This window comes from Hyalella azteca, unplaced genomic scaffold (genome assembly GCF_000764305.2).
Source record: "Hyalella azteca isolate HAZT.00-mixed unplaced genomic scaffold, Hazt_2.0.2 contig13300, whole genome shotgun sequence".
NCBI classification, from domain to species: Eukaryota; Metazoa; Arthropoda; class Malacostraca; order Amphipoda; family Hyalellidae; genus Hyalella; species Hyalella azteca.
Window position 1 is genome coordinate 1 of NW_025943228.1, and position 10,897 is coordinate 10,897.

Sequence of the window (10,897 nt, forward strand, 5' to 3'; positions counted from 1 at the left end):
CCCCCCTCTCCCTCCCCGTTATGGGGTCTGAATTAGTAGCCTACCACAGAGACCCCTCCGTCCCAGACACCCCCCTCACCCCCCTCACCCCCATAGAGGGTGGGGGGTCACACCCCCTGGGGGTGCCGCTCCCCGCTCCCCCGCCCCAGCTGGCTCTCACGTCATCAGCGGACCCCACGCAACCCCAGGTATTTTTACACAAAAATTTTTTTGTGTGTGTTAAAAATTTTTATTTAGCCTACAAATAATCATATTTCTATTAATAATTGAATCACAGAACTCTAATCCAAAACATTGAAGAAATGTACGGTACTTGAAAGATGATGCCTATTTTATATATGACATGTACGCATTTAAATGTTACTTTTGAACGCATTTTTAACCGACAAATAATTTATATTTCTATCAATAATTGAATTATAGAACTCTAATCCAAAACATTTATGAAATGTACAGTACATAATCGATGCTTACTTAGTACATTACATGCCCATGTTGATATGTACGCATTTCAATGTTACTTCTAAACGCGTTGTGTCTCACGAATTATACTTCAATCAAAACGTATACCTGTATCACATTTAAATAATTATCGAGTCATAATAATGATATATACAAACGTTCATACAATTTACACCTCAATCGTATATAATTGATGAAGGTTATTAAGTACATGCTGACGTTTGTATATATGGGCGAATATTGCATTGAAGAATACACTTAAAATAATTGATTGTAATATATAAAAAAGATAATGCGTTGTTGCTAGAATATTATAGATAGAATAATTAATGTTGCAGACGCCCTATTATAGATTATATGATTATATGTAATAATTAATGTTGCAGACACCCCCTGGGGGAGATAGAGAGATGGTCCCCGTGGGGGATAGCACCTACGTGGTGCCCTCCTCCACCCTCTCCCCTGCCACTCATCCCCACGACGACTTCATCTTCCTCTCCCCCAGCGATCGTGAGCTTCCCCCGTCATTTTAGATGGGGAACAATGGGATTTGTTTGCGGTTATACGCTAATATAATATAAGACTTTATTTATTATTAATTTCTACCGTTCGTTGTGAGCATATCACAAATCTGTGGTCAGGTCGCAGTCTATGAATTTAAATTCATGATACGCTGGTTCGTGAATTTTGAAATGCGTTCTTTAAAATGTTTGATTCTCTGAGAAAAATAAAATGTTTAGTATAATCAAGTATAGTATTGAAGTATTCAAGAGCCTTTCATTTTTTATGGCTTATGCATAGGATAAGTGTTGACAATTCCGCTTTAATTAAGATAAGAAGAAATCTATCAAGATTTTAGGTCGGAGTTGTTATTGTAATAATTATAAAATTGCTAGAAATCATTGCCAAAACTGACAGTGACGATGATATGAAATTATACGATGGTATGATAGTATCACAATAATATCAATATACAATAATAAAAAATATCACAAGAATATTAATATATAACAATAATATCAATATATAATAATAATATGTATAATGATAATGATATATCACAATAATATATATAATAATAACAATAGTAATAATAGTAATATATGAGAATAATAGTAATGTATAATAATAATATGTATAATAATAATGATATATCACAATAATATATATAATAACAATAGTATTAATAATAATATATATAATAATAGTAATATATTGGTGTTACAGCCGTGCCTCTGCCGGCACCTCCCTACTACCCGCCCCTGTTGGCCGGGACCGAGGTAGCGCGTCCCGGTACAGCTCCCGCTACCGGGGGGTCCGGTATCATGGTACCGGCGGGCCGCAGACGTCGTCATACCGGCACCACTAAGGTACCGTGTCTTCCGGTACACTTCTTATGTGAAAAACTGTTGAACTTATTATTAATTATCATGATAGACCTGTTCTTATTACTTCGTTTTGTGCAAAAAATACGTCATTGTAATTCGTATTGAAAAAATTGAAAACTACGATTTTCCGATATTATAGAACGGTGCAGATTATTTTGTGTAGATTTGCATTATGTTATTTGAATAGATATAGAAACTAAGAGAGAGCTTGAAGAACTGTTGAACTTATTATTAATTATCATTATAGACCGGTTTTTATTACTTCGTTTTGTGCAAAAAATACGTCATTGTAATTCGTATTGAAAAAATTGAAAACCAGAATTTTCCGATTTTATTGAAGGGTGCAGATTATTTTGTGTAGATTTTCATTATGTTATTTGAATATATATAGAAACTAAGAGAGAGCTTGAAAATTCTGTATATTTTTGTGACATATGGATTGCGTATATTTAAATAAAGATTGCGTAAATTTGCAACTTATTAGCGCATTTTCTCATTTATGGAAAGAATGCCCTATTTTACTCGTCATGTCCGTCTGTGACTTCACGTTTTCGTCAATTTCGAGAAAAGGCGCGCTCTGTCACTCACTGCAGTGAGTACTGAGTTATTTTTATTTTGTTGTGTATTAAGATGATCAACGAGTCGATGGTGTCGCTGCTAGTGAAGCTTTACTCGAAGCTGACGTCCGGGGCGCCCTACCGTCCCAACTTCGATGAGATCCCCGCGTCCCGTGTCGGGGACGGGGGGTACTTCACCAGCCTGCTGCTCAACAAGCTGGGGCACCACGACTCTGCCACCCGTGCCCATATCCTGCAGGTGGGTATGATGGAACGAAAAAAACATGATCCCGAAGATGACATGTGGTATAAAACGATTAAATAAATATGATTTGGTAGGATGAATTTTTATCAAACTGTTGCAAAGTAAAAATGAACTGCAGTTTAAATGCATGCGAATTAAAGTTTGTATAATCTCATTCCTGTCTTTGGTGTCTTTTTATATGACCATTTTATGTCATCTAAACCACCTGAAAGCATCTGCTTCAGCTAATATTGTAAATTTATCCACATACTGGAAAAATCATACCGAAAAATCTTGTCCACTATAAAGCAAAACAAGACAAATCAACTCTAAAAATACTTTTTTCTTACAATTGGTTTTATGAATAGTTTTTTTTTCTAAATTTTTTCCGTAGGTGGTACAAAAAATTTTACTTATACAATTACTTTTATAAATCTTTTTTCCTTTCGAACTTTTGGCAGGTGGTGCGCAGTCTCTCGCAAGGCCCCGGTTTACCTGACGCAGGCGCCGCAGGTTCTGAAGATACAGACGCTGCCGAAGACTTCAGACGCAGAGCTCGGGAGGAACGGTCACGTCAAGCTGCCCTACGTAAACAAAAAGTCTTGGAATCCTTCAAGAAGAAACAGACCAAATTCTCTGAGGAACACAAGGACATTCTTGGCTCCATAAGCACTGACGTGGAGACTGTTCCATCTGAAGGCTCAGGGAAGAGTGAGACCCAGAATACGCAGGTCCCTGAGGGCGACGAGGCCGCTGGAGTTACGACGTCTGAGTGGAGTGACCGCATGAAGTGCGCCCATTGCTCCACTGATAGGGAAGATCCGCTCGGTCTTGTCGTCTTTATACTTGTGAGTGTTTCTCTCGTATTATTAGTTTCTATATTTAACGTTCTCTATTGAACGGGAAGTGCATTTTTAGCGAATTTTCGCATTTATGGAAAAAGAGCGCTATTCTGCTCCTTATGTCCGTCTGTCTGTCCGTCCGTCCGTCTGTCTGTCTGTCCGTCTGTCTGTCTGTCCGTAACTTCACGTTTTCGTCGACGAGAAAATGCTCGCTCTGTCACTCACTGCACAGTGAGTACTGAGTTATATTTTTCCCCTTTTTGGATGCCGAACTTGAATTGAACTCGGAAATTATGTATCAAGAAATGTGGGATTTTTTCCCACTGCTTTTAACTTGTTTGTGACCTTCTCCATGGTATAGAAATTAGCTGAGATCGCGACGGTTGTCTAGTAATTGTGGGAGATCTGTTCGCTGTGTTTGATCGTAATTGTATTAATAAACACCGTGCTTTGAAGATACTTTGATGAAACATTGTCCCTGTCATATATGATAATGATTGATAAAAAACGGATCAAATAAAATAAAGTTGGCATAAGTGATAAATATAATTGTTACAAATGATAACATAAATGATGATTGATAGAAACGGTTAAAATAAAATAAAGTTAACATAATTGATAAAGATAATTGTTACAAACGATAATTATTATTGTTTTATTGCAGCCGATGTTCCGTCATAAATGATAGTGATTGCTAAAAACGGATAAAATAATGTATAGTTGACATATTGATAAAGGTAAATATTACAAAGATAAATATTATTGTTTTTTTGCATAAAATAAAGTTGACATAAGTGATAAAGATAAATGTAACAAATGATAAATATTATTGTTTTGTTGCATAAAATAAAGTTGACATAAGTGATAAAGATAAATGTAACAAATGATAAATATTATTGTTTTGTTGCAGCCGAGCAGCTCTGAGGCGCACCGGCGTCTGCGCGTGTGTGAGGGCCAGAGCTTCCCTCTGACAGAGAAGAGTCTGGAGGCCCTCAAGCCTGAGAACAGGAACACCTTACTGGGCTGTGCCAAGGAGAGATACCAGGCTGCCCTAGCTGCCAACTACCATGTGGTTAGTCTTACCAACTACCATGTGGTTATTCTTACGAACTACCATGTGGTTAGTCTTACCAACTACCATGTGGTTATTCTTACGAACTACCATGTGGTTATTCTTACGAACCACCATGTGGTTATTCTTACGAACTACCATGTGGTTAGTCTTACCAACTACCATGTGCTTAGCCTTACCAACTACCATGTGGTTAGTCTTACCAACTACCATGTGGTTAGTGTTGTTTGAATAGATATAGAAACTAAGAGAGAGCTTGAAGAGTATATTTGAAGAGTATATTTGCTGCTTGTTTTATTGTTTGTGTTAAGATGTTAAGATCATATAAATATGAGTAGAGGGGAAAGTATAGAGGGAAATACTGGGACACTTTGCTGGAATAAATACTGGGAACATGACTAGTTTTTATTTAGAAATTTGCGTTGTTTTACTAGATAATGAAAATGAACTGATAAACCACGGGGTATCTTATGATAGTGATGAATGGTTGGCGGGTTCAGTTGAACTTGAAACGTGTTGTATAAAAGTGAAATTTCCATTGTAATCTGTGCCTGAAGAGCACAGGAGAAATTACATAGCCATATTTTTAGGCAGGGTTGATAAGAGCTATCATATCTGACAGAGTTGGCAGTTGTGGGAGAACAGAGGTTTCGACTTCAGCACAACAGCGGTAACTTGTGGTCACTTCGTGCACCTTGACTGCCAGGAGAACTACCATCGCAACCTCGGTTCCCACCCAAACCTCATGGTACCAGACGACGTCGTCCTCGACCCAAGATAGTGAGTGTACTTTGTTTCATTATCCTCGTATGTTTTTCGGTATCGCACATATTTACTTCAAATTGTGTGACCAACTCAACGGTCGTTAAGTTAAATTGTGTAGCTCAACATCGTTCAAAAAAAAATTCAAAATGTACATCCAATAGTTGTGCTCACTAATCCAATAATTGTAACATTACAGCGGCGACTACCTGTGCGGAATGTGCCGCGGCTACACCAACGCTACCATCCCTCTGACCCCGACCATATGTCACTGGATTCATACAGGCAATGTGCCACAAAAACCTCGCGCGCCCCGAAATTCTGTTCAACCACCGCCGCTATACGAAGAAACTAAAACCGAGACTTCGGTACAACCTCCATCTACTGTTACCGACAACTCCTTTGCCACCAGTTACAACCAACAGCAAGTCTCTGCAGCAGTAAATCTCAGTCGAGAACACGGACATGACGGAAGCCGTAGAACCTTGCAACAAAATACCAGCGATCGCACTGAGCAGAATTTAGTATGGAGGCAAGTCCAATTTGTAGCTCAAGATAACGAAGCGAGATTACCTTCTCTAGATGGAGACCAACGTAGAGACATCGACAATCAGAGACATCATATGTCAGCCAGTGATGATTGTTCACTGGATTGCAGAAGTCAGGAAAAAGGTGAAGGCTCAGTCAAAACCAATCTAGCGGATCAACCCTCACAAGTGGATAGCAGTGGAACTTTGTTGCCTCGGATAACAAACTCGGATATGTGCATGACTTTTGATGATGCCCTCCAAGCTACACTTCATGGAGGAGGCCTCGAGGTCTCCGTTCTCGTGTACGAACTTCTCAGAACGCACGAAGTTCGGGTAGGTATATTACTGTATATTATTACTGTAATTATATATACAGTAATATATAATTATTATTACTGTATTATTATTACTGGGTAGGTATTTTTACTGTATTTCTTAACTTAACACGTTAAGTGCGTTGCAGAACCTTTTTCCGGACAAATACCTCGATTTAGTTTTTTCTATTGCGTTGGCCGGTAGAAATTTATGAGGGCGATACTTCCTTAGGTTCAATAAAAGGAAAATCAGATTTTACAAATACGATTTTACTGGTAAGTTTTACCTACTGGATTTTTACCTACAAATTCACTAGTAAATCTTTACCTATAGGCCTTTTTTGTCAGTGGACTTTTTTGTCCGCTTTTAGGCCATCTGGCAACCCTGGTGGGCCGTTCCGCTCTCAACGTGTTACTGTAATTTATTTCATTCTAAATAGAGGTGTTTGCTGGGCAGATATTCTAAAATGAATTCAACCTGCATCCGTTGCAGAATTACTCGTACTGTGGGGAAAAAATTGTGCATTGTTCTTGGATTAAAGTTACATTTTCGTTGACTGGCATTGAAAATTTGTTAGGTTGCCAGCAGGAATAAATATTACCCGTAGTATAATTAAGCCAAAATTCCCTGTATTCTAGAACCTGCACATTTGCTGTACTGCACCAGAACTGCAATATTTTTTACTGTTCTATAACTGGATTTACCTTGACCAAGTGGAAGACATGAATATAATGTGGAGTTTAAATGTGCAGGAGTTCAGCGGGATGACAACTTCAATATTTTTTACTGTTTTATCACTGGATTCACCTTGCGTAAGTGCAAGACATGAATATATTATGCAGTTCACATGTGCAGGAGTTCAGCGGGCTGACGAAGGACAACTTGCAGACGTTGTATGACAATATTTTTTACTGTTTTATAACTGGATTCACCTTGACTAAGTGCAACATGAATATATTTCATTTTACATGTGCAGGAGTTCAGCGGGCTGACGAAGGACAACTTGCAGACGTTGTATGAGAGGTTGACAGGTCTGCCACTGAGCCGCATTCGCCACATACTGGACGACTCGTGCAACACTTGCAAGTTAGGCTACCTTAACAGCTGCCTGCGCACCCAGCTCGAGTGTCAGCTCTCCGCCATGGGGGGACTGGTGGCCAAGCAGGGGCATGAGTCCCGGCCTGGCTGGGACCCCTCCAACCTTCTAATAGGTAACAGCATTCCTGCATGGGGTCGGACGGGGAATTGACGTTAATTTAACTATGTTTCAACGAAATTAACTCGAAATTGATGTTGTTTTAACGAAATTAAGTCGTAATTGATGTTGTTTTAACGAAATCAACTCGTAATTAATGTTGCTTTAACGAAATCAACTCTTGAGCAACGTTGTTTCAACCAAATCCATGTCATTTTTCTCAAGTAACGACAACGTAGCGTATGTACAAAACCTACCGTATCGTTATATATATTATGGATCCGAAATGGGTATTTCAAATCTCCTCATAGGTGACAAAAATGACACCTTAGCTTATTACCTGTCGGGTTGTCAAACGTGCATCAGGAGTCTAATTTTAATACTTCTCTATTCAGATTGTGAATAATTTGTTTGGGTAGTTAAATAATTATAATAGCTTGTATTAGAATAATAATTTATATTAGAATAATGACTTGTATTAGAATAATGACTTATATCAGAATAATGACTTGTATTATATTTTGATTAACTTGTGTGTGCAGTGTCAATGTTCGACATGCTGTCACACAGCAGCCAGGCGATGAGTCAACAAGTGCTCACCCCCAGCAGTATGAGGGACTGGGTGAGTGACAGGTGGGGACAGGTGTGTCTACACCCACACATCGCCCAGCTCCCCACCTACGACAAGACTGTCATGCTCAGCGACACCGCACCTAAACCTAACAAGCGATACAGGTCAGTGCTATATAGTCGTGTATTTCACTTGTTTCGTATTAGTTATTTGCTTAATTTTCTATTATTTATTCGCACGGCACCTAAATAGTGCTATTTAATAGTATATTTAACTTGTTTTGTATTACTTATTTGCTTTATTTTCTATTATTTATTTGTAATATTCTCGATTATTTATTCGCACGGCACCTAAACCCAACAAGCGCTACAGGTCAGTGCAATATAGTAGTATATTCCACTTGTGTTTTATTTGGTATTAGTTATTTGCTATATTCTCTGTTATTTAGTCGCTCTCGGTCGCTGAGTTCCGTTGAAAGAAATATCATGGAAATGGTAAATGTTTGGTGAAAATGTTTTATTTTTGGGAAAACGTTAGTTTTTTTATAAAAACTTTAGATTTTTAATGAAAAACAGGTAGGAATTTGCTAGAAAACGCAGAAATTGAGGTGAAATTTAATGCAAACTAAGTAAAAATAATGAAGTTTAAAAATACCCTTTTATAAGCAATGAGGTACAGCTGCCAAGAAAAATGTATGTGGGATTTTAGTCATTTGATATTATTTATGTATAAATGTATAAATGGATAATTTGGCATTAGTTATTTGCTATTATTTATTTGCTATATTTTCCATTAGTTTGTTATTTTCCATTATTTATACGCTATATTTTGCATTATTTATTCGCTAAATTTAACTACTTGTTATCGCAGACCGAGCCAGCGGTACAGTCGGCACCAGGAGTACCTGGCTCCAGAGGAGCTGGAGGAGCTGGAGGAGACGGCATGGAGATACCAGCGTCAGCCTGTGCTGCCGGTGCTGACGTCAGACCCTATAGCCGTGCTGCTGCAGTTCTGGCTCATGCTGCCTCATGCTCTGCACATTGGTGTGTAGCATGCAGTGTCATATCATGCTGCATACAGTGCCAACCTGCTTACCGAGACCCAGGCTAATGAGAGGTACGTCTTCTACAGGCATCCTACAGAGCTGCTTAATGAGATCCTGCTTACCGAGACCCAGGCTAATGAGAGGTACGTCTTCTACAGGCATCCTACAGAGCTGCTTAATGAGAGCCTACTTACCGAGACCCAGGCTAATGAGAAAACTTCTTGATAGACGCTTCTGATTATATAGTTAATACTATATAGGTACCTATCTTTTATAATAAATTTAGCTATACATATATATTAATCATGTATAGATTGATATGCATTATAAAATATGTTAAATACAATACATAGGTAGGTATATTAATAAATCTCCACAAATTTACAATTATAAGATGCACGAGTGACCTCTTCCTGAACAATTATAATATATAAAACTTGTGATTTTGTTTTTATCACCCATGATTACGTCGTTAGTAACAATTAAAAGATCCTATTCCTTCTAACAAATAGAAGAAATAGTATTTAGTAACAAATAAAATAAATAGATTACTGTAACATGTAGAAAATAGAATGTTGTAACAAATATAGGGAATAGGGTTTATTAAGAAAATCATACAAGCCACCATTTCTGCTCTGCGGGACCTCAACTCTAAGGTGGGGATGCGGGGTGTGGGAACCTATGCTGTGGAGCTCTGGGATGTGGGGTTTCGGGCTGTGAGGTACCGGCTTGTGAGGGCCAAGGTTGTGGGCCAAAGCTCTGAGTCTCTAGAGGGGTGGGGCCCAAGCTCGGGCTACGTGGGTGTGTGCCCAAGCTATGGGGCTCTGGGCTGTGAGGCACCGGGGTGTGGAGACCCAGGCTGTGATGAGCTGGGTTGTGGAGCACAGGAGTGTGGGGGCCCAGGCTGTGAGGTACAGGGGTGTAGGGCCCAAGCTCCACCTCCTTTGTTGCCTCCTGCAAAAAAGTGGCAATTAACATTCCAACTTCCCCCAACTCCCCCACATGTCATCCCACTCCCCACATGTCATATCACTCCTCTCATGTCATCCCACTCTTCCCCAGTTGTGCGCCTAACAACCTTTTAAGAGCTTAAAAGGTTGAGAAACACGATGCATTTTTTGATAAGCATTTTGATGAAGATGCAGTATTGTACGCCATATTTTTAATATTTTTTATTAGAAAATTCAAATGAAAATTAAGCAAATAGCGGACGGTGAAATATTTGTCTGTTAATAACAAAACCGTGAAAGTATTTATAGTTTTTTCTCTGTTAATAATGTTATTTATCTGTTATTAATGTGCCCAATTAACGGCTATGTTGTGTGTTCAGGAGGTGCGTGAAGGTGTGGTGGAGGACAGTGCGGCGCAGGGTCGGCCCCTGACGCCGCTGCTGCGTCAGGTGTACGAGCGCCTGCGCGACCTCGACGCCTACGTCTTCTACAGGCACCCCACAGAGCTGCTTAATGAGAGCCTGCTTACCGAGACCCAGGCTAATGAGAGGTACGTCTTCTACAGGCACCCCTCGGAGCTGCTTAATGAGAGCCTGCTTACCGAGACCCAGGCTAATGAGAGGTACGTTTTCTACAGGCATCCTACAGAGCTGCTTAATGAGAGCCTGCTTACCGAGACCCAGGCTAATGAGAGGTACGTCTTCTACAGGCACCCCACAGAGCTGCTTAATGAGAGCCTGCTTACCGAGACCCAGGCTAANAGCAGATTCAGTTTTTCAATTATATTTAAATTTTGCCAAATTGACACAATTGAAAAAAATTTGTAGCTAATAATGTTCTTTCTCACTACAATTAAAAACTGATTGGCAACTTTATCAAGCAATATGGTTAACATCTGGCAAGTGAAGCAGCTTACTGTGTGGCTATGTCTGTTAATTATGACGTATAATTTAAAGTTGTGAAC

At 39.2% G+C, this 10,897-nt stretch overlaps 1 protein-coding gene across 1 annotated transcript; it reads left to right on the forward strand.

Moving 5' to 3' along the window:
• Positions 1 to 20: 20 nt before the first annotated feature.
• LOC108670858 lies at positions 21 to 8,989 on the forward strand. Its single transcript, XM_047883590.1, has 12 exons — positions 21 to 188; positions 849 to 972; positions 1,690 to 1,832; positions 2,481 to 2,666; positions 3,113 to 3,499; positions 4,404 to 4,565; positions 5,188 to 5,345; positions 5,527 to 6,190; positions 6,925 to 6,984; positions 7,149 to 7,383; positions 7,910 to 8,102; positions 8,809 to 8,989. The coding sequence occupies exons 1-12, from the start codon at positions 21 to 23 to the stop codon at positions 8,987 to 8,989; spliced, it is 2,661 nt and encodes an 886-aa protein (XP_047739546.1).
• The last annotated feature ends 1,908 nt before the right edge of the window (positions 8,990 to 10,897 follow it).

Excerpts from the sequence above, each read along its gene's own strand:
- LOC108670858 (XM_047883590.1), top strand. The coding sequence starts at position 21 with ATGGGGTCTGAATTAGTAGCCTACCACAGAGACCCCTCCGTCCCAGAC. Across the intron at positions 189-848 it reads CGGACCCCACGCAACCCCAG|ACACCCCCTGGGGGAGATAG; the intron begins GTATTTTTACAC and ends TTAATGTTGCAG. Across the intron at positions 4,566-5,187 it reads TAGCTGCCAACTACCATGTG|AGTTGGCAGTTGTGGGAGAA; the intron begins GTTAGTCTTACC and ends CATATCTGACAG.